Here is a 24,858-nt window from a genome sequence, read left to right as displayed (position 1 = left end):
TCATATCTGTGTGTATGGCATTGCTTATTATCTAAGGGCATGATTCCAAGGGATCGCAACTGAGATTATGCACGCTATCGGCTAATTGTTGCGTTCAGTGCATGCATCGCAGTTACTACGCAGACCCAGAGTGATTGACAGGAAGTGCCGATTGTGGGAGGTGACGGGGGGGTGGGCAGGGGGTGGTCGTTGAAACGTAGGGGCGTGCATAAGATATCCACTGCGATGTCATACGCAGCTCGAGTACTGTGGGCCTGATTCAGAGCCGGACACTCTTTCAGAGCGCTCGCTCCGAATCATGGCGGCATTTTTTTTTCTTTGGAACCGGCCTCCTGGCCGCTCGCTAAGCTGTGGGTGACCACCCACCGCTTTTGTGAGCGGCCAGGTGATGGTCACAATGGTTGCGACCATCGGGCTTGCGACGAGACCCTTGTGGTAGGGTCTCGTCCATCGCAATCCCCAGTGAGCTACCGGCTCTAATAGAGCCGGAAGCTCACTATTGAGGCCGTCCCCAAACTCAGTTTGGCCAGCCACCCCCCCTGCCCGCCTCCAAAACAGGGCGAGCTGTCAATCCAAATCGACAGCCGCCCCTTTTTGGTGCGAGACCCGTAGCGACGGAGCGCCCGTCACTGGCCGGGTCTCGCGCATGCGCATGCCGGAGCCAGCTCTGACGTGCGCATGTGCAGTGGGGGACCATCAACCCGCTTGCGAGCACTGAGCGCTCGCGAGCGGGTCTGAATCAGGCCCTCAGTACAGGCGATGAGGTTAGCAATTCCTGAGTAAGGTCAGAGCTTGTGCAAGTGTGTGTGAGGCTGCGATTATACTCGATATTACCGATGGTTTTGCAGTCTTGCTAAACATTACGGATGTGTATAAGGTAAAGTGGGCGTCCCTGTGTAGTGCTACGATGGCATAGCGATCGCAATGGTTTAGCATACTATCACAGTGAGACTAGTGCGTAATCGCAGGTGCGATCCATTGTAAATCAGGCCTTAACATAGCAGAGCAATTGATAGTGACCGGAACAGGAATTTAGTGATCATGTCTTCAAATTTACATAGCATAGCACTGCTCCTCACAGTTACCATAACACTGCTCCTCACTGTTACCATAACACTGCTCCTCACTGTTACCATAACACTGCTCCTCACTGTTACCATAACACTGCTCCTCACAGTTACCATAGCACTGCTCCTCACAGTTACCATAGCACTGCTCCTCAGTTACCATAGCACTGCTCCTCACAGTTACCATAACTCTGCTCCTCACTGTTACCGTAACACTGCTCCTCACAGTTACCGTAACACTGCTCCTCACAGTTACCGTAACACTGCTCCTCACAGTTACCATAGCACTGCTCCTCACAGTTACCATAACACTGCTCCTCACTGTTACTGTAACACTGCTCCTCACAGTTACCTTAACACTGCTCCTCACAGTTACCGTAACACTGCTCCTCACAGTTACCGTAACACTGCTCCTCACAGTTACCGTAACACTGCTCCTCACAGTTACCGTAGCACTGCTCCTCACAGTTACCGTAGCACTGCTCCTCACTGTTACCGTAGCACTGCTCCTCACAGTTACCGTAGCACTGCTCCTCACTGTTACCGTAGCACTGCTCCTCACAGTTACCATAACACTGCTCCTCACAGTTACCGTAACACTGCTCCTCACAGTTACCATAACACTGCTCCTCACAGTTACCGTAACACTGCTCCTCACAGTTACCGTAACACTGCTCCTCACAGTTACCGTAACACTGCTCCTCACAGTTACCGTAGCACTGCTTCTCACAGTTACCATAGCACTGCTCCTCACTGTTACCGTAGCACTGCTCCTCACAGTTACCGTAACACTGCTCCTCACAGTTACCATGGCACTGCTCCTCACAGTTACCATGGCACTGCTCCTCACAGTTACCATAGCACTGCTCCTCACAGTTACCATGGCACTGCTCCTCACAGTTACCATAACACTGCTCCTCAGTTACCATAGCACTGCTCCTCACAGTTACCATAGCACTGCTCCTCACTATTACCATAACACTGCTCCTCACAGTTACCATAACACTGCTCCTCACAGTTACCTTAACACTGCTCCTCACAGTTACCATAGCACTGCTCCTCACAGTTACCATAACACTGCTCCTCACAGTTACCATAACAAGAATGTAGCGATATGTGGGCAGGGCCATACCTAGGGGTGCGAGACAGGTGCTGCCGCACAGAGTGCAGGGCCCTATGGGGGGCACTGTCGCCACCCCACGGACCTTGATTCTGGCAGCAGGGATCCTGGAACATCACCTTGCAGCCAGGATCACTGCTGTGGCGCCGCCAGAATGTCCTGGCAGGCAGAGCTGGATTAAAGCTTTGGGGGGCCCGGGGCACTTAAGACCGGAGGGCCCTAGAGGGCAACATTTGGGACACGGGCATCAAGTCCTCGTGTGCAATCCCAGGGCATGCTAATGAAAATGGGGCATGGCCACATAGCACATCCCCAATTCATTTCACACTAGGGGAATGCACAACACTTTCCTAGATGCTGGGCAGCCCTCCCTAACGTCCCTCCTGCCCACGGGTGGCACAACACCTAAGAAGCAGGACTGTCGCAACTCAGTCGTGATGGTTGGGGGGTATACACACACTGCATATGTACTGTTGTACACAGTGGTCGAAGTGGGGCGGTACACGGCGGTATGACATACCGCCACTTCCCGGCCCCACTTCATTTTAGATGCAGAAGAGAATGCACCAGAGCTGGGAACCAGTATGGGATCCCAGCGCTGGAACAGCGGCGGCAATGTGTCGATCGGCGGCAACGGAGGCGCTGGCATGTAGTTGGGACAAAGTATCCGGTCCCGGCTGCACTGTAAGCACCACGCACTGGGCGGCTGCCAGCCAATCACGAGGCTCGCAGCTGCCAGCCAATCGCGGGGCTCGCGGCCGCCAGCCAATCGCGGGGCTCGCGGCCGCCAGCCAGTGAGAAGCTGCTAAGTGGCAGCTTCTCATTGGCTTGCAGCAGCGCCAGATAAACTTACTACAGTGCACTACTGCAGCAGCAACGAAGACCCGAGGCTCCCGGCGGCTCCATTCCTGCAGCGCAGGTCAGAGGGAATTAGAGAGAGGGGAGGGTGTGAGAGAGGGAATAGAGAGAGGGGCAGTTGGAGGGAGGCAGTTAGTGTTGTAGGGGGTGAGGGAAGAAAGGGAATCGGTAAGTGAGAAGGGCAGGGTGTGAGAGAGGGGAGCAGGCAGGGAGAAGTGTGGGGGGGAGGGGGGGAAACATACAATGGGGTGATATGGAAGCAGGGGCCTAAGGGGGGGAGATTCAATCTCCATACCCCCACCTCTAAATTCCCACTTCGAGCACTGGTTGTACACATAGCCACACATATACACATACCTACACAAACATATATAGTCACACACATATACACTTATATACGTACTGTTATACACATAGCCACACATGTACACATACATATAGGGGGACATTCAGACCCGGTCGTTAGCGCCGATGCGCTCGGACCGGGTCGATGGCCCCCCACAGAGCATGCGCACGACGGCGCCGGCGCCGGCGTGCGCATGCGTGAGACCCGCTACGACCAACAGCGCCAATCGTAGCGGGTCTCGATCCGAAGGGGGCGAGCTGTCGATGTTGATTGACAGCTCGCCCCATTTGGAAGGCGGGACCGGGGGGGTGGCAGCCCAAACGGGGACGTTCCCATGGGAACGCCTACCGTTTGGGGGCGGCCCCACTGACATCATCAGACAGAGCCGAAAGCTCTCCCGGGCTTACGACAAGGGAGACCCTACCCTAGGGTCTCGTCGTAAGCCCTGATGGTCGCGATGGTCTTGACCATCGTGACCTTCACCTTAGGCGGTCGTAAGGCTTACCACCGCAAAGGAGGACGTCTTGAAAATTCAAGACGTCCTCCCCTCATTCAGACCGACCGCACGCTCTGTGCGACCGGCTCTGAATGAGGTCCATAGTCACACACATATACACATACCTACACAAACATATATAGTCACACACATATACACTTATATACGTACTGTTATACACATAGCCACACATGTACACATACATATAGTCATATAGTCACACACATATACACATACCTACACAAACATATATAGTCACACACATATACACATACATATATAGTCACACACATATACACTTACATACGTACTGTTGTACACATAGCCACACATGTACACATACATATATAGTCACACACATATACACTTACATACGTATTGTTGTACACATAGCCACACATGTACACATACATAGTCACACACATATACACTTACATACGTACTGTTGTACACATAGCCACACATGTACACTTACATATATAGTCACACACATATACACTTACATACGTACTGTTATAAACATAGCCACGCATATACACACACATACAGTCACACTTATACACTTACATATGTATGCCATGCGTCCGATGTCATGATGTCAGGTGTTAAAGGGGCAGGCCGGAACAGGAAGCATTTAAGCCTTGTAACGGTGCTGTCTATCTGTATGACATTCCCCTCCTTAGTGCTCCTCACAGTAATTGTAGGTGAGATTTAGTGACCATGGACCTGAGTCGGAGGTAAATGCAGTTTAGCATTTTTTTTATACTGTGCGCATGTGCGCAAAGTCCTGATATCCCTTACAGCGCATGCATTCCCCTGAGTGTACACAGAGTCCTCTGCTACTCACGGGATCGCTGACCAGTGTCTGGGAGGCGGCCTGAAGTGAACGCAGAAAAAGGCTGTCTCCTAGGCGTGTTAAAGGTATGTCATGAGCGTGTCAACGAACGCGGCTGTCTTCCCAAACAGCCATGTTCAGTTGGATTTCAGAAGACACTGCGCCAGCCATAAGCTGGTGCATGTGTCGATGGTGAACGCTATGCTGTGCCCATGGTGGAGTGTTTGGAACCACCTGCGGAGTTACACTGTCCACGGACATTGGAAGTGGACATCTCAGGGCTTGCACTGTCTGGCAGGCAGGCTTCTCATTTGCTGAGAGATGAGCTAGTTCAGCCACAATCTTCATCGACCGGGCAGAACCCCTTACTCGGCGTAAAACTAAATGCACTATATACAGTAAGTAACTAAGAGTCATACTGACTAGTGGTGGCTACAACCCTAACAAACGTGCTGGGACAAGACGTATCCTGCTCTCTGCATTGATCTGTTCTCCTGTGATAGCCCTCAGAGAATAACGAGAGAACATTATCTGCGTCCTCGCAGCGGCTCGCCGTCTCGTTGCTTTTAATTATAAGGTTTCTACCTCCCCAAGCTCCTGATGTACGGGACAGAATCCGAGACATTAGAGAGAATGGAATATACCTCACAGCAAGACTGAAAGGAAAGATCCATCTAATGCCGCCTGGGGCTCCAAGGTTTATGTACCAAACCTGATCGTTCCAAGCCCCAGGGAAGATTCAAAGCCTTTAGTGACTGGAACATTATGCAATCAATGCTAATAATCCTAAAACCTATTCTCATTATGACAAGGGGTGTCCTAGGTTGTCCTGTTACAAAAACACAACACTCTATCCTCCTAAGTATATTAACCCATCCTGTTCATCATTAATCCACCAAATTATAGTTACCTCGAAAACTGCCACAGCCAAATAAATTCATAACAAACATCATTAACATTCATTTTATTTGCTTTGATACGGTAGAAAGACCGTAGGCTCCCACGGAACAGTGGCCCTACTGGGGGATTAACAGACAGAGGGCCTGATGCAAGGAACACATGCAGACGCGCGCACCCGGCCGCTGCGAGAATATGCTAATGAATGCATACGCACGGCAATTGCAGCAGAATAAGCAGACGTCCGGCACTACATAATACCACCCACTTCCCTTTACTTGCGTCCTCTATGCCTGGCAAGACAGCGGAAACATCGGTAACATCGAGAATCATCGGACCCATACGCACAATAGTGGTTGACCTGACCCTCCCGCAGACATAGCGAGACTTCCTGTGCGCAACTAGACCTCAGGGTGCGTCCGTCGCCGCAAGGGCTTAATTATGCACACCCCTGAAACGCCGTCCAAACGCACAGTCACGCCTGCACGTGGCCCCCGCCAGCACCCACAAAGGGCACTTCCTGTCAACTAGTCACCTTTTTTGAACAAATCCTAATCCCTTTCATTCCTGACGCTAAAAGGGGGCTATGGCTTCAGCTCAATATTTAGCAAAGAGCGGTAAATTCAGTGTACTGCTGTTTATGAAGAGACACTTACGTCATCTATAGATGGTGTAAACTATACGGTCCCCATTGCCATCCCACACCAGGCACAGCTAGCACAGTCGCACAATACTACATCGTTGAGTTATCGGGGGCTATGTAACAGGGTCTGACTTTTCAGCAGCAGTGCGGTTCCAGCAATCTCAGCTGCGGATTTAGGCCCTCATTCAGAGCCGGACGCTCTGAGCAGAGCGCTCGCTCTGAATGAGGGCCGTCCTCCATAAAAATGGAGCGTCCTCCTGGACGCTCGTATAGCTGTGGGTCACCACCCACAGCACATACGAGCGTGCAGGATGATGGTCGCGATGGTCTTGACCATCGCGACCATCGCCAGTGCGACCAGAAGCCTGTGGTCGGGTTTTTCGACCACAAGCCCTGGAGTGATTTTGGCTCTATCAGAGCCAAAATCACTCCCACTGACATCACTAGTGATGTCAGTGGGCCGGCTTCTGACAGTAGGCGTTCCCTTGGGAACGCCCACGTCTGGGAGGCACGCCCCCGGCACGCCCACCAAAGGGGGCGTGCTGTCAATCAACATCGACAGCACGCCCCCTTTGATCAGACACAACGAGCGAAGGAAAGTCCTTCGCTCGTCGCGTCTTGCGCATGCGCACGACGGAGCTCCCTCCGTCGTGCGCATGCTCAGTGCACACCATCGACCCACTTGCTCGCGAGTGGGTCTGAATCAGGCCCTTAAAGCGGAAATAACATAAAAGGTAATATGATGAAATGTGCGCTGCACAGACCAGCTGCGCTCTCAGGAGCTAGGGCCCTACAGCTAACGCCATGTTCACATTGCATTAGTCATTGCAGACTCTGGGCTACATTTCAGTACATTTTTCGGGAGATCCGAAATGCAGATGCGCGGTCTGATGACCAAGCATGCGCTGTGAGAATGCCGGCTCCAAGCCTGTAAGAAAAGTAATCGCATAAGCGAGCACCACATTTTTTTTTTTAGACTTCGCCGAGACGAACTCCCATCAGAGCCCGTGCCCTTGTCGTTGTCCTTTGATACAAAGCCCCGATAATTTATTGCCGCAATATGTGGTGATAAGAGATTATAATTATCAGGGCTAAATCACGAATAAAGATCAATATGCCTCTAAGTGCTGGAGCCTGAAGGACCCTTACACACTCTGGAACCTCGCTGAGCCTCCCTGTGATGACAATGAGTCAGCTAAAGGTTTATCACCTACGTTACCATCCTGGTAGGACTGGCCGTGTTTAATAGATGAGGTTCCCTGCTGCAGTACCTCGCACATTAGACCCAGTGACCAGCATACAATGATCATCAATGCCATATAAGGTGACTGCTATGTATCTTCATCTAGGAGAATGTAGTATCACAGGGTTGAGTCATCGGATTTACTCATGAATTTAATTGTAGACTTCAGATCCCCCCCCTCCTTGGCTGCCATTGCACGGCACCTGTGAGTAATCCCACTAGCTGAGAGTGGTTTGAAGACCAGTGTAGCGTGCAGTTCTCTCTCTCTCTCTCTCCATGTTTCAGCTGTCTCTTTCCCTTAATGGCTTATTTTTAGCTGTAAGAGCCAACAGCAGCTCTCACTTCAGCTGGTTTTAAACAAGAGAAAGTTACTTTACTCGCAGCCTGGATCCCAATACAGGGGCCTATTTATCAACTGGTTTTATCATAAGCAACACATTATAAAAATCTAGTTGCATATGATAAATGGTACTCCAGCCAATCAGCTCCTAACTGTCATTTTTCAAACAGATGACAGTTAGGAGCTGATTGGCTGGAGCACCAACTGTCATTTTTCAAACAGATGACAGTTAGGAGCTGATTGGCTGGAGCACCAACTGTCATTTTTCAAACAGATGACAGTTGGGAGCTGATTGGCTGGAGCACCAACTGTGGGAGCTGATTGGCTGGAGCACCAACTGTCATTTTTCAAACAGATGACAGTTGGGAGCTGATTGGCTGGAGCACCAACTGTGGGAGCTGATTGGCTGGAGCACCAACTGTCATTTTTCAAACAGATGACAGTTGGGAGCTGATTGGCTGGAGCACCATTATCATACTCAACAAGTTTTATAACTTGGGGCCTGATTCGGCACAGAACGCAGTTTCTTATAACCACTGAAACGGGCGATTGTTGCGTTCTGCGTATGCATCGAATTGTGCGTGCGCCAACCAGTCATTGTGATCGGGACTGCGATCGCAGTGACCGCGCAGACCCATTGCAGAGTGCTTGACAGGATGTGCCGTCGTGGGCAGTGACAGGGGGTGGTTGGGCAAACGCAGGCGTGCCAGTGCGTTTCAACAGCGTTGCAGGGGTGTGCATAAATTAGCCGCTGCGGTACCATACGCAGCCTGAGGCCTCATAGCGTGCGCTGAAGTAAGCAATTACTGAGTAAGGTCTGACTGTGCGTGAAGCTGCGATGGTGCTCGATTGTACCGATGTTTTCGCAGTCTTGCTAAACATTACGGATGTGTGTAAGGTAAAGTGGGTGTCCATATGTTAGGCTGTGAAGCCATAGCGACAGAAACCATTAGCATATTTTCGCAGTGGGACTGCATGCGTAATGGCAGCTGCGATGGCAATAGCGATCCGTAATGAATCAGGCCCCCTGATCAGAACGCTCAGTGTGTAAAGCTAGTAACATCGCCCATACCTTGTATGTATTATGAGAACCTCACTGGGAGGAGATGGGTCACTCTATGAGGCGTGTTCCAGCTTATTGGGGCATGCAGAGAATTTACAATATGGATCCTGTTTCTGGAAGCCAGTGTAAGGCCTGACCGGCGAGTGTCCCTCGGGGGATGCTATATCCTGGTAACGGTGGTAAATCACCTCAATATTATGTCACAATATGTCCCTATTTACTACACGTTTATTGCGAGAAAGTTGTGCTATTTTATCATAAAATATATAGGTGACTTTCCACCAGTTGCCTTAAAAACAGCGGCCTCCACTTTAATATAACACCCCATTAGTGTGTTACTGACATGTAATCAAAGAGAAAATCCCTATACTCAGGGCCTGATTCAGAGCCGCTCGTAAGCGGCCGCTCGTTCGCTCTGAGCGATGTTCGCACAACTGCGCATGCGTATGGTTTGCAATGTGCATGCGCAAACCAGTCATTGCAGTCGGAAATCGTGCGCTCGTAAAACAGCGAGGGCCTGCTAATTTGATTGACAGAATCTACCGTTTGTGGGTGGTAACAGGGGAAGGTGCTTGAAAACGGGGGAGTGGAGATCCGAACGCAGGCGTGCCTAACGGTCAAAAGGGCGTTTTAAGGGTGTGCATAATTAGTAAAGCAGCGTCATCGACCACGTCACTTGGTTGTCTTTTAGCCTGAACTGCTCGCAGTGATAGCCGTAAGAAAAACCTACCACAAGAGTAGCGAGCAGTTCAGATGCCTTTCGATGTTCCCGATTAATCTAATAAATAACGGAGATGACGTGTGATGCGAACGGCAAAGGGGCGTCTTTACAAAATAGCGAGCGAACAAAAAAAATGTAGTTTGCTCGCTCAGACATAGAGGCGTCAACAAACCGCAAAGAGCGAGCGCTCAATTTAAATAGCCGGCCCCTTTTAAAGAATGAGCGTCCGCAAATAGCGTTCGGGTCTGAATCAGAACCTCAATTTCATCCGTATCCTCTCAGCTCCCTGTGTGTCACATTCATTACAGTCCCCTCAGTGCCCTGTGTGTCACATGCATTACAGTCCCCTCAGTGCCCTGTGTGTCACATGCATTACAGTCCACTCAGTGCCCTGTGCGTCACATTCATTACAGTCCCCTCAGTGCCCTGTGTGTCACATGCATTACAGTCCCCTCAGTGCCCTGTGTGTCACATTCATTACAGTCCCCTCAGTGCCCTGTGTGTCACATTCATTACAGTCCCCTCAGTGCCCTGTGTGTCACATGCATTACAGTCCCCTCAGTGCCCTGTGTGTCACATGCATTACAGTCCCCTCAATGCCCTGTGCGTCACATTCATTACAGTCCCCTCAGTGCCCTGTGCGTCACATGCATTACAGTCCCCTCAGTGCCCTGTGCGTCACATTCATTACAGTCCCCTCAGTGCCCTGTGTGTCACATTCATTGTAGTCCCCTCAGTGCCCTGTGTGTCACATTCATTACAGTCCCCTCAGTGCCCTGTGTGTCACAAGCATTACAGTCCCCTCAGTGCCCTGTGTGTCACATTCATTACAGTCCCTCAGTGTCACATGCATTATAGTCCCCTCAGTGCCCTGTGCTTCTCATTCATTACAGTCCCCTCAGTGCCCTGTGTGTCACATGCATTACAGTCCCCTCAGTGCCCTGTGTGTCACATTCATTACAGTCCCCTCAGTGCCCTGTGTGTCACATTCATTATAGTCCCCTCAGTGCCCTGTGTGTCACATTCATTACAGTCCCCTCAGTGCCCTGTGTGTCACATGCATTACAGTCCCCTCAGTGCCCTGTGTGTCACATGCATTACAGTCCACTCAGTGCCCTGTGTGTCACATGCATTACAGTCCCCTCAATGCCGTGTGTCACATTCATTACAGTCCCCTCAGTGCCCTGTGTGTCACATGCATTACAGTCCCCTCAGTGCCCTGTGCTTCTCATTCATTACAGTCCCCTCAGTGCCCTGTGTGTCACATTCATTAGTCCCCTCAGCGCCCTGTGTGTCACAAGCATTACAGTCCCCTCAGCTCCCTGTGTGTCACATTCATTACAGTCCCCTCAGTGCCCTGTGCTTCTCATTCATTATAGTCCCCTCAGTGCCCTGTGTGTCACATTCATTACAGTCCCCTCAGTGCCCTGTGTGTCACATTCATTAGTCCCCTCAGTGCCCTGTGGGTCACATGCATTACAGTCCCCTCAGCTCCCTGTGGGTCACATGCATTACAGTCCCCTCAGCGCCCTGTGTGTAACATTCATTACAGTCCCCTCAGCGCCCTGTGCGTCTCATTCATTACAGTCCCCTCAGCGCCCTGTGCGTCACATTCATTACAGTCCCCTCAGCGCCCTGTGCGTCACATGCATTACAGTCCCCTCAGCGCCCTGTGCGTCACATGCATTACAGTCCCCTCAGCGCCCTGTGCGTCACATTCATTACAGTCCCCTCAGCGCCCTGTGCGTCACATGCATTACAGTCCCCTCAGCTCCCTGTGCGTCACATGCATTACAGTCCCCTCAGTGCCCTGTGCGTCTCATTCATTATAGTCCCCTCAGTGCCCTGTGCGTCACATTCATTACAGTCCCCTCAGTGCCCTGTGTGTCACATTCATTATAGTCCCCTCAGTGCCCTGTGCTTCTCATTCATTACAGTCCCCTCAGTGCCCTGTGTGTCACATTCATTACAGTCCCCTCAGAGCCCTGTGCGTCACATTCATTAGTCCCCTCAGCGCCCTGTGCGTCACATGCATTACAGTCCCCCCAGCGCCCTGTGCGTCACATGCATTACAGTCCCCTCAGCGCCCTGTGCGTCACATTCATTACAGTCCCCTCAGCGCCCTGTGCGTCTCATTCATTACAGTCCCCTCAGCGCCCTGTGCGTCACATTCATTACAGTCCCCTCAGCGCCCTGTGCGTCACATGCATTACAGTCCCCTCAGCTCCCTGTGCGTCACATGCATTACAGTCCCCTCAGCGCCCTGTGCGTCACATGCATTACAGTCCCCTCAGCGCCCTGTGCGTCCCATGCATTACAGTCCCCTCAGCGCCCTGTGCGTCCCATGCATTACTGTCCCCTCAGCGCCCTGTGCGTCCCATGCATTACTGTCCCCTCAGCGCCCTGTGCGTCCCATGCATTACAGTCCCCTCAGCGCCCTGTGCGTCCCATGCATTACAGTCCCCTCAGCGCCCTGTGCGTCCCATGCATTACAGTCCCCTCAGCGCCCTGTGCGTCACATTCATTACAGTCCCCTCAGCGCCCTGTGCGTCTCATTCATTACAGTCCCCTCAGCGCCCTGTGCGTCACATGCATTACAGTCCCCTCAGCGCCCTGTGCGTCTCATGCATTACAGTCCACTCAGCGCCCTGTGCGTCACATTCACTACAGTCCCCTCAGCGCCCTGTGCGTCACATGCATTACAGTCCCCTCAGCGCCCTGTGCCACATGCATTACAGTCCCCTCAGCTCCCTGTGCGTCACATGCATTACAGTCCCCTCAGCGCCCTGTGCGTCACATGCATTACAGTCCCCTCAGCGCCCTGTGCGTCCCATGCATTACTGTCCCCTCAGCGCCCTGTGCGTCCCATGCATTACAGTCCCCTCAGCGCCCTGTGCGTAACATTCATTACAGTCCCCTCAGCGCCCTGTGCGTCTCATTCATTACAGTCCCCTCAGCGCCCTGTGCGTCACATTCATTACAGTCCCCTCAGCGCCCTGTGCGTCACATGCATTACAGTCCCCTCAGCGCCCTGTGCGTCACATGCATTACAGTCCCCTCAGCGCCCTGTGCGTCACATTCATTACAGTCCCCTCAGCGCCCTGTGCGTCTAATTCATTACAGTCCCCTCAGCGCCCTGTGCGTCACATTCATTACAGTCCCCTCAGCGCCCTGTGCGTCACATTCATTACAGTCCCCTCAGCGCCCAGTGCGTCTCATTCATTACAGTCCCCTCAGCGCCCTGTGCGTCACATGCATTACAGTCCCCTCAGCGCCCTGTGAGTCACATGCATTACAGTCCCCTCAGCTACCTGTGCGTCACATGCATTACAGTCCCCTCAGTGCCCTGTGCGTCACATGCATTACAGTCCCCTCAGCTACCTGTGCGTCACATGCATTACAGTCCCCTCAGCGCCCTGTGCGTCTCATGCATTACAGTCCCCTCAGCGCCCTGTGCGTCACATGCATTACAGTCCCCTCAGCGCCCTGTGCGTCACATGCATTACAGTCCCCTCAGCGCCCTGTGCGTCACATGCATTACAGTCCCCTCAGCGCCCTGTGCGTCACATGCATTACAGTCCCCTCAGCGCCCTGTGCGTCACATGCATTACAGTCCCCTCAGCGCCCTGTGCGTCTCATTCATTACAGTCCCCTCAGCGCCCTGTGCGTCACATGCATTACAGTCCCCTCAGCGCCCTGTGCGTCACATGCATTACAGTCCACTCAGTGCCCTGTGCGTCTCATTCATTACAGTCCCCTCAGAGCCCTGTGCGTCACATTCATTACAGTCCCCTCAGCGCCCTGTGCGTCACATTCATTACAGTCCCCTCAGCGCCCTGTGCGTCACATGCATTACAGTCCCCTCAGCGCCCTGTGCGTCTCATTCATTACAGTCCCCTCAGCGCCCTGTGCGTCTCATTCATTACAGTCCCCTCAGCGCCCTCTGCGTCACATGCATTACAGTCCCCTCAGCGCCCTGTGCGTCACATGCATTACAGTCCCCTCAGCGCCCTGTGCGTCACATGCATTACAGTCCCCTCAGTGCCCTGTGCTTCTCATTCATTACAGTCCCCTCAGTGCCCTGTGTGTCACATTCATTACAGTCCCCTCAGTGCCCTGTGTGTCACATTCATTAGTCCCCTCAGTGCCCTGTGTGTCACATGCATTACAGTCCCCTCAGATCCCTGTGTGTCACATTCATTACAGTCCCCTCAGTGCCCTGTGTGTCACATGCATTACAGTCCCCTCAGCGCCCTGTGCGTCACATGCATTACAGTCCCCTCAGCGCCCTGTGCGTCACATTCATTAGTCCCCTCATCTCCCTGTGCGTCACATGCATTACAGTCCCCTCAGTGCCCTGCGTGTCACATGCATTACAGTCCCCTCAGTGCCCTGCGTGTCACATGCATTACAGTCCCCTCAGTGCCCTGTGTGTCACATGCATTACAGTCCCCTCAGTGCCCTGTGTGTCACATTCATTACAGTCCCCTCAGTGCCCTGTGTGTCACATGCATTACAGTCCCCTCAGTGCCCTGTGTGTCACATGCATTACAGTCCCCTCAGTGCCCTGTGTGTCACATTCATTACAGTCCCCTCAGTGCCCTGTGTGTCACATGCATTACAGTCCACTCAGTGCCCTGTGTGTCACATTCATTACAGTCCCCTCAGTGCCCTGTGTGTCACATGCATTACAGTCCCCTCAGTGCCCTGTGTGTCACATTCATTACAGTCCCCTCAGTGCCCTGTGTGTCACATGCATTACAGTCCCCTCAGTGCCCTGTGTGTCACATGCATTACAGTCCCCTCAGTGCCCTGTGTGTCACATTCATTACAGTCCCCTCAGTGCCCTGTGTGTCACATGCATTACAGTCCCCTCAGTGCCCTGTGTGTCACATTCATTACAGTCCCCTCAGTGCCCTGTGTGTCACATGCATTACAGTCCCCTCAGTGCCCTGTGTGTCACATTCATTACAGTCCCCTCAGTGCCCTGTGTGTCACATGCATTACAGTCCCCTCAGTGCCCTGTGCGTCACATGCATTACAGTCCCCTCAGTGCCCTGTGTGTCACATTCATTACAGTCCCCTCAGCGCCCTGTGCGTCTCATTCATTACAGTCCCCTCAGCGCCCTGTGCGTCACATGCATTACAGTCCCCTCAGCGCCCTGTGCGTCACATGCAATACAGTCCCCTCAGCGCCCTGTGCGTCACATTCATTAGTCCCCTCATCTCCCTGTGCGTCACATGCATTACAGTCCCCTCAGTGCCCTGCGTGTCACATGCATTACAGTCCCCTCAGTGCCCTGCGTGTCACATGCATTACAGTCCCCTCAGTGCCCTGTGTGTCACATGCATTACAGTCCCCTCAGTGCCCTGTGTGTCACATTCATTACAGTCCCCTCAGTGCCCTGTGTGTCACATGCATTACAGTCCCCTCAGTGCCCTGTGTGTCACATGCATTACAGTCCCCTCAGTGCCCTGTGTGTCACATTCATTACAGTCCCCTCAGTGCCCTGTGTGTCACATGCATTACAGTCCACTCAGTGCCCTGTGTGTCACATTCATTACAGTCCCCTCAGTGCCCTGTGTGTCACATGCATTACAGTCCCCTCAGTGCCCTGTGTGTCACATTCATTACAGTCCCCTCAGTGCCCTGTGTGTCACATGCATTACAGTCCCCTCAGTGCCCTGTGTGTCACATGCATTACAGTCCCCTCAGTGCCCTGTGTGTCACATTCATTACAGTCCCCTCAGTGCCCTGTGTGTCACATGCATTACAGTCCCCTCAGTGCCCTGTGTGTCACATTCATTACAGTCCCCTCAGTGCCCTGTGTGTCACATGCATTACAGTCCCCTCAGTGCCCTGTGTGTCACATTCATTACAGTCCCCTCAGTGCCCTGTGTGTCACATGCATTACAGTCCCCTCAGTGCCCTGTGCGTCACATGCATTACAGTCCCCTCAGTGCCCTGTGTGTCACATGCATTACAGTCCCCTCAGTGCCCTGTGTGTCACATGCATTACAGTCCCCTCAGTGCCCTGTGTGTCACATTCATTACAGTCCCCTCAGTTCCTTGCGTGCCACATTCACTAAAGACTCTCTGTTTCCTTTGTGTCACATTTAACAGTGTCCCCTCATCTCCTCATTGCCACATTAATATGTGTCCTTCCACCCCGGGGAAGTTTGCGGGTGTGAGACTTAAAATAGTCAGGGATATGGGAGGATTAGGGATAATGAATCTTATATTCATGGGTATGGGAGGGTTTAGGGATAATGGGCCTTATATCCCGGGGTATGGGAGGGATTAGGGATAATAAGCCTTATATTCTGGGGTATGGGAGGGTTTAGGGATAATGGGCCTTATATCCCGGGGTATGGGAGGGTTTAGGTATAATAAGCCTTATATTCTGGGGTATGGGAGGGTTTAGGGATAATGGGCCTTATATCCCAGGGTATGGGAGGGTTTAGGGATAATGGGCCTTATATTCTGGGGTATGGGAGGGTTTAGGAATAATGGGCCTTATATCCCGGGGTATGGGAGGGATTAGGGATAATAAGCCTTATATTCTGGGGTATGGGAGGGTTTAGGGATAATGGGCCTTATATCCCGGGGTATGGGAGGGTTTAGGGATAATGGACCTTATATCCCGGGATATGGGAGGGTTTAGGTATAATGGGCCTTATATTCTGGGGTATGGGAGGGTTTAGGGATAATGGGCCTTATATTCTGGGGTATGGGAGGGTTTAGGGATAATGGGCCTTATATTCTGGGGTATGGGAGGGATTAGGGATAATGGGCCTTATATTCTGGGGTATGGGAGGGTTTAGGGATAATGGGCCTTATATCCCGGGGTATGGGAGGGTTTAGGGATAATGGACCTTATATCCCGGGATATGGGAGGGTTTAGGTATAATGGGCCTTATATTCTGGGGTATGGGAGGGTTTAGGGATAATGGGCCTTATATTCTGGGGTATGGGAGGGTTTAGGGATAATGGGCCTTATATTCTGGGGTATGGGAGGGATTAGGGATAATGGGCCTTATATTCTGGGGTATAGGAGGGATTAGGGATAATGGGCCTTATATTCTGGGGTATGGGAGGGATTAGGGATAATGGGCCTTATATTCTGGGGTATAGGAGGGTTTAGGGATAATGGGCCTTATATCCCAGGGTATGGGAGGGTTTAGGGATAATGGGCCTTATATTCTGGGGTATTAGGAGGGTTTAGGGATAATGGGCCTTATATCCCGGGGTATGGGAGGGATTAGGGATAATAAGCCTTATATTCTGGGGTATGGGAGGGTTTAGGGATAATGGGCCTTATATTCTGGGGTATGGGAGAATTTAGGGATAATGGGCCTTATATCCCGGGATATGGGAGGGTTTAGGTATAATGGGCCTTATATTCTGGGGTATGGGAGGGTTTAGGGATAATGGGCCTTATATCCCGGGGTATGGGAGGGATTATGGATAATGGGCCTTATATTCTGGGGTATGGGAGGGTTTAGGTATAATAAGCCTTATATTCTGGGGTATGGGAGGGTTTAGGGATAATAAGCCTTATATTATGGGGTATGGGAGGGTTTAGGTATAATAAGCCTTATATTCTGGGGTATGGGAGGGTTTAGGGATAATAAGCCTTATATTATGGGGTATGGGGGGGTTTAGGGATAATAAGCCTTATATTTAGGGGTATGGGAGAGTTTAGGGATAATGGGCCTTATATCCCGGGGTATGGGAGGGATTAGGGATAATAAGCCTTATATTCTGGGGTATGGGAGGGTTTAGGGATAATGGGCCTTATATCCCGGGATATGGGAGAATTTAGGGATAATGGGCCTTATATCCCGGGATATGGGAGGATTAGGGATAATGGGCCTTATATTCTGGGGTATGGGAGGGTTTAGGGATAATGGGCCTTATATCCCGGGGTATGGGAGGGATTAGGGATAATGGGCCTTATATTCTGGAGTATGGGAGGGTTTAGGTATAATAAGCCTTATATTCTGGGGTATTGGGAGGGTTTAGGGATAATGGACCTTATATTCAGGGGTATGGGAGGGTTTAGGTATAATAAGCCTTATATTCTGGGGTATGGGAGGGTTTAGGGATAATAAGCCTTATATTCTGGGGTATGGGAGGGTTTAGGGATAATGGGCCTAATATTCTGGGGTATGGGAGGGTTTAGGGATAATGGGCCTTATATTCTGGGGTATGGGAGTTTAGGGATAATGGGCCTTATATCCCGGGGTATGGGAGGGTTTAGGTATAATAAGCCTTATATTCTGGGGTATGGGAGGGTTTAGGGATAATGGGCCTTATATTCTGGGGTATGGGAGGGTTTAGGGATAATAAGCCTTATATTCTGGGGTATGGGAGGGTTTAGGGATAATGGGCCTTATATTCTGGGGTATGGGAGGGTTTAGGGATAATGGGCCTTATATCCCGGGGTATGGGAGGGTTTAGGGATAATGGGCCTTATATCCCGGGGTATGGGAGGGTTTAGGGATAATAAGCCTTATATTCTGGGGTATGGGAGGGTTTAGGGATAATGGGCCTTATATTCTGGGGTATGGGAGGGTTTAGGGATAATGGAGCTTATTTAGTTACATGTAAATTGAGAAGGGGGTGCGTCATATGTGTAGAGTTACTGCCAGCTGTTACATCCGCCATGTTGGGGCTTTCATACCACGGAACCCAGCACCCCCCTGTATCCTGATTTCGGATCGCACAGGTAAAGAAAATATTGATCCTCTGCTAAAGCCGCACATGATAGCGTGACATGGCTGCTGGAGGGTTAATAATATATAGCGGCTCCGAGCAATGTACAGCGCCTCAGAGCCAGCTATGTATCCCAATATAACCATATATTACTGCCTATAGTAATCTGCAGATGTATGAATCAATGTAAATAACAATGCAGCCGTCTCTGGCAGAGAAGGATTACCCTGATATGTAATATATACAGTATATACCTGCAAGTGTTGTTTGCTCAGGATACAGATCTCTGCGGATTAAGCTGCCCCCTCCCCACTGGATATGTTACTGGTTGGAAACTCAATTCTAGAACATAGAAAGATCAATGTTAAATAGGTCATCTGTTATTTGGCGTGCATTCTCAATTATACGTGTGCATTGGTGTGTTTATAGGTACCGTCATGCATGTAAGCGGCTGGCAGCATGGCCGGCACGTACAAAGGTATAGAGTCAGGAGAATGCATGTTTCTGCATACCTACAGCACTGACTATAAATACAGGGACAGTACTGCAATAGGTAATTACAGCCTGTACGCTCTCGCCTAGTCTCCGGCTTATAAGACTAATATTATTAAAATGCTTATCTGCCGTAGATGTAACAGTGCGTAAACCGTGAACTACGGAGGCAGGTGATTTATTTTTAGGACCGATGGTAAGGGGGAGAGGGGAGGGGGGGACACAGATGTGCTGCAGGCAGGGGAGCGTAGCAGTCGAGGCTTGGGTGGGATTATCATAGTGTGCTGGGGGCTCGGTAGCTGACACGGTCTAACTGAACAGATTGCGTCATATGGAGCACTGGGGAGATTAGGAGAGGACGCGCTGGTTTTACCTCTTGTGAGTACTAACACAACAACTGTGGATGGATAAATCCTGCAATACTGTGATGGGGAACTGGTTACAGACTTGTAAGTTGTAACCAATCAAGAAGACTGGATAATGGAGAGTGTATTTCTTATACCACTAACACGGATTATATGGGTAAAAATGTCCATAAATCAAATTCTACAAATGTTCAACTATAAGACATAGGGGCCGGCATGTACTAAATGGAAAATGCGGTAAAACACCCGTTTTCGGGGGTTTTACCGCATTTTCTATATGTATCATTGGCTGGCCGCCGGGGCTCCGATGCAGAGGACGTTTGCTGGCGTTTCCCTATAGAAACCTACGGGCTTCTACTGCATCATGCTGGTATCCCTCCCAGCATGCCCCGCGGCTATCGCTGCAAATTAGCCATTGAGATAATGGCTAATTTATGCAAACGCATGAAATGGACTTTAAACTGTCAGACACGCCTGCATTTACCTAGCCCCTAATACTTCCCCCAAATGCAAATGACCTGTCACTCACTTTGCAAATGAATTCCCTGCACGGGCGTAATCGAAAACCAATCGCTGTGCGTGCACAGTGCTGCTTTCATGCATGCATGCGCAATGGCTAACAATCGATCGGCCTGCGTAAATATCGACATGTAAGCGACGTCGTGCGCAGATGACAAGGCAGCGGTGGGCGTCCCTATGCTCGGGTGATCTTTGCAACCATTAGCATATTGTCACAGCCGCGGTCCGCACGTATGTTTTGGAACTTGATTATTGATGTTTTATGAAATCCTGTTTTTTCAAACTCCTTATAGTGCGGCCTATGTACTGCAGGATGCAGGAGAGAGACTAGCTTTGTTTCTCAGGTGATCCTTTTCTGTATTTTAGACGTCAGACCTGAGAACGTGGAGGCTGTGTTTAGATGTTGTTTAGAGTCTTAGGGGTAAAGTGAGAATTTTTAGAAGTGGAGATGTTGCCCATAGCAACCAACCAGATTCTACTTAACATTTAACTAGGGAATGGGTATGAAATCCCGGCAGTTGGGATGCTTGCTGTCAATATACCGACAGTCAGGGCCCTAGCTAGGGTAGTGCGGCCGGTGCCATCGCACAGGGCACCACAGGTCAGGGGGCGCTGTTTGGGCCTGTCAAATTTCTGTTTATTATCATTCTTGCTTGTAGCTTCCTCTTATTTCATCCCCAGCATCTCCTGGCCTCCCCTATCTCTTCCCTGGCCCTTCCCCATGAAGCCATGGCCCTTTTTTGGGTGCATTATGTCCCTTTGAAAAATGAGGGGGGCGCCAATGCTCTTTCTGGCACAGGGCACCAAAAAGTCTAGTTACGGCTCTGCCAACAGTGTCATCCCGATGCTGAGGATCCCGACAAGGGTTGAGTAAGTATACTTACCCTCCTCCTTGTCCCCCTAACCCTCTGTTTCTAACCCTTAGTGCCTAAACCTAACCCTCCCCCCTTACTGCCTGAACCAACCCCCCCACAGTGGTGCCTAACCCTAACCCACCCCCAGGGGTACCTATCCCTAACCTCCCGCTCCCCTAGTCTAACCCTAACCTGTCCCCTTCCTGTGACGCCTAAACCTAACCCTACCTCCCACGGCGTCCTAGCCAGCCCCACTACACTCACGTTCAGCACCCTGGCTGTCGGGATTCCGGTGTCGGGATGTCACCTACTGTCGGTATTCCGGTACCAGTCTTGTAGCTGGGTAGTGGCATTCCAGCACCGGGATTTCTTGAGCCGGGATGCCGCATGTCGGTATAGTAACTACATCCCTTAACTAGCACCTTCTAGAAGATAATAGCTAGAATCTGATTGGTTGCTATGGGCAACGTCCTTCACTTCTAAAGACTCTCAAAAATACCCCTTAGCCCTAATTTATTTGCATACAGTGATTAAAATTTTTTTTTACTCTATTTGCCCAACCGTGTATTTGTTAGCAATTTGTATTCGCGTACAGGGGCCTAATCCAGGTGTATAGACACGAATGTCATCGCAGCAGCGATTTCTCACGATCGCAATTGCAAAAATATGCTAATGACCCATTCGCCGTCCAGCTCTTAGAGATGCTCACTAACAGCATCTCACATCCGCCGGAAACATGGAACGCAGATCCGCCGCCCATCAGCCTGCTGAGTAAGTCTGACCTGCCACAGACACAGCGGTCCTCCGGACACGCAGGGGGCTCTCCTGCTGCCAGCAAGGATGCAGTGGCTAATTTATGCACGCCCAGAAAACAGAGTTTAAACAGTCCCGATGCACCTGCGTTTTTATAACCAACCCCTGTTACCCCCCCTCAAAAGCTTATGACCACCTGTCACTCACTTTGGGAATGTGAGCGGAATCATAAAAAACAATCGCTGCGCTTGCACGCATGCATAATGGATAATAAGCGCTCAATCTGCGTCACTATCGGCATTGCGTCCACATCTGAGTAAGGCCCATCGTTTGAAACTAGGATATCCTTTGTGGGTTTTTTTTTAAACACAAGAAATAAAAGACAATGGGCCTGATTCAGAGCCGTTTGCTCGCGCTGTGGTTCGCAGACGGCCCGATGTTCTGTGTACGCACATGCGCACGCTTCGTTCTGCACGTGCGCGAACTACACGATTGCAACCCACTCGCTTGCCCTGCAAATCAACCCAGGGTAATAAGTGACAGGAGAGGCAGTTTGTGGGTGGTAACAGGGGCAGGACACTAATAACAGGGGGTTGGAGATGCCGCTCGCTAAAACATGGTGGGCGTGCTTATGCCTTGGCGAGCGATCGCTTCCCGTGGCGTCACTTTGACAAATTTGCATACGCATCTAGCGAGCGTATGCAGATAGTGAACGGGTCTGAATCAGGCCCTATGCCCACTCACCCGTCCATACAAACTATATAGAGAAAAGTAGAAGTGAAGCCTTTGCCATAAAACAGTGAAGGGTGTATAAGTACATAACTGAGTCACAACATAAACCGTGGAAAATAATGCAGTATGACAAAGTATTATCTATTATTTATTTATTATTTATTTATTACGTTTCTTATATAGTGCAGCAAACTCCGTTGCGCTTTACAATTTGAAAGTACAGCATGACCCTACCAAATGCAGGACTTAGGGCCTGCTTCAGACACGCTCGCGAGCGGGTCGATGGTGGCCCAGTGCGCATGCGCACGACGGAGTCGGCTCCGTTGTGCGTATGCGCGAGACCCGGATAGCGACGGCTAAGCCGTCGCTCCGGGTCTCGCTACAAAGGGGACGTGCTGTCGATGTTGAGTGACAGCACGCCCCCTTTCGGTGGGCGGGCCGGGGGCGTGGCTGCCCAGACGGAAGCGTTCCCATGGGAACGCCTCCGTCTGGGGCCGGCCCCACTGACATCACAAGTGATGTCAGTGGGAGTGCTTTCGGCTCTGTTAGAGCCGAAAGCACTCTGGGGCTTGTGGCAACGAGACCCTACAGCAAGGGTCTCGTCGCAAGCCCGATGGTCAAGACCATCGCGACCATCATTTTGGCCGCTCGCTGTAGCTGTGGGTGGTCACCCACAGCTATGCGAGCGGCCAGGAGGCCGTTCTGAAAATAACAAAGCCCGGCCCTGATTCAGAGCGAGCACTCTGTCAGAGTGTCCGGCTCTGAATCAGGGCCTTAATACAGAACTAGCAGGTACAGCAGTGACCATGTACTGCCAGTGCAGAACTACAAACATATAATGTATTAGCATAAACCATTAAATGACTGTCCTGTCGGGCACCACTTCTGCAACAGAAGAAGCATCACCCCCCGCCACCGATACCACAAACTGAAGTATTGCAATGGGCCCCATGGACGGTCATATTTCAGCATACAATTACGCTTTGTGTACATAAATTGTTAGTGCCCCACCACATCATTCTTCAGCGATGTCCATGACATTCAACGCATTTCCGTAAAACTACTTTGGGCTTGGTTGAAAGTGTTGTTTTTATATCATCATCCTTCAACAATTCTGGACAAGGTTAGTTTTGTGAATTCTATGTTTTTGGATTGGTAACTGAACTAATACTTGCCCTGTCCTGTGTGCAATTTGTTCTTACGTAAGTAATGTAGCTCCTTCCTTTTAATTTGTCCTACTTTATAATAGGCTTCATTCGTTATAGCAGGGTCATAGATAATTTGTGGCAATTTCTCTTTCAGGAGTTCCGCCTGCTGGAAATAGTTGTGTTTATTGGAGCAGTTATTCTGTAATCTTATAAATTGGCCCTTGGAATGCTGTTTTTTCCAGTTTTTGTGTGGATTGCTAGTCACAAGGATGTAATTATTGCAATCTACAGGTTTCATTAAAAAGTTTTTAATACTTAACATATATTTCTAAATCTAAAAAAGTCTACGTTTTGTTTGTTTGTATAGATGTAATGTAGGAAAGATTACAGTCTATCTTCAAAGCCTTTCCAGATAGCCAGAATGTCATCAATATATCTGTGTGCATGTACAGCAGTGAGGTGTATCCCATCAATATATTTGCAAAACGTTGTGCAACTTTAGTTCCCATAGCAATTCCGCAAACCTGTCTATATTAGTATTTATGATAAAAGATTAAATTGATACTCTGGTCAATAAAGTAACAAGCAAGTTTGTGCTTTTGGTAATTGTGATTTAGTGATGCAAAAGTGTTTACTACGCTTGCAGCCTTTGCTATGACCTATAACACTTTCACACCACACATGACTACGGTGCATTATCTATTTCATGTAATATTGTTGACACTGTCCAGAAATTGAATAGTATCTTCAATATATAATCTGTAACATTGGATGTTAGCTATCCCAGGAGTCGATGCACCTAGATTAACGTAATGGATGGAAACAGCTTCCTATCATTTTAGTATATTTGAGACTGCAAATAGAGCAATAGGGCTTCTCACATGAGCAGTAGTCGGGCAACATGCGTGCCAGTTGTTTTTAAATGAAGGTTCCCGTAGACTTACCTAATTCTCACCATTAACTGATCTTCCCACAGTTACCTGAAGCCGGACGTGGAGAAAAAGTCCAAGCACAAAACAGCTGTAAAGAAGAAGACACTGAATCCAGAATTTAATGAGGTAAAAGAGGAAGAGGACAGGGGTGCAATGATCTGCAGGATTGGTAGAACAAATAGCAGTGTTTTCCAGTAGAGGCACATAATAACAAAATAAAAGATGAGCAATGTTCTGCATCACTAGAGGGGACACTGTTCTACACCCCTATGATGGAAGTGCAATGGTCTGCAGAAGAGGAATTAAGGTATCAGCGGTACTGACTGACATGAGAGGCGTAGTCTAAGATGATGCTAAGATAGGGGTGGGTAAGAATGCACCTTGCTGCCTACACAAAGAGGAGGCAGCCATTTTCTGCGCTGAGCAATGTCCATAGCATTAACGATGTGTGAGGTATAAAGGATGTGCCTGTGTGACATCACCAATTCCTAATGTGGTCTATTACACAACATATTTCTGTTTAATCCACACCAGAGAAATTACAATGAATGCCAAATTGTACATAAGACAGACCCATGGGGAACACTTAGGACCTCATTCAGAGCCGCTCGCAAAATGCGAGCGCTCGCTCTGAATGAGGGCGGCCACTTCTCTGTAAAGAGCCAGCCTCCTGGCCGTTCCCTAAGCTGTGGTTGACCACCCACAGCTTTAGCAA

The 24,858-nt window shown here is 50.2% G+C and overlaps 1 protein-coding gene across 1 annotated transcript in view; it reads left to right on the top strand.

The window, feature by feature from the left end:
- The window catches only part of DOC2A (double C2 domain alpha), a 134,905-nt gene that overhangs the window by 102,240 nt on the left and 7,807 nt on the right, over positions 1-24,858 (top strand). Inside the window, exon 9 of the mRNA XM_088457475.1 lies at positions 24,188-24,269. Coding sequence (XP_088313601.1) covers positions 24,188-24,269 — 82 coding nt within the window. The remainder of the gene's footprint in view (positions 1-24,187; positions 24,270-24,858) is intronic.

The sequence above is a fragment of the Taudactylus pleione genome, unplaced genomic scaffold (assembly GCF_031769625.1).
Source record: "Taudactylus pleione unplaced genomic scaffold, aTauple2 ptg000762l, whole genome shotgun sequence".
NCBI classification, from domain to species: Eukaryota; Metazoa; Chordata; class Amphibia; order Anura; family Myobatrachidae; genus Taudactylus; species Taudactylus pleione.
This window is presented reverse-complemented; position numbering and strand designations above follow the sequence as displayed.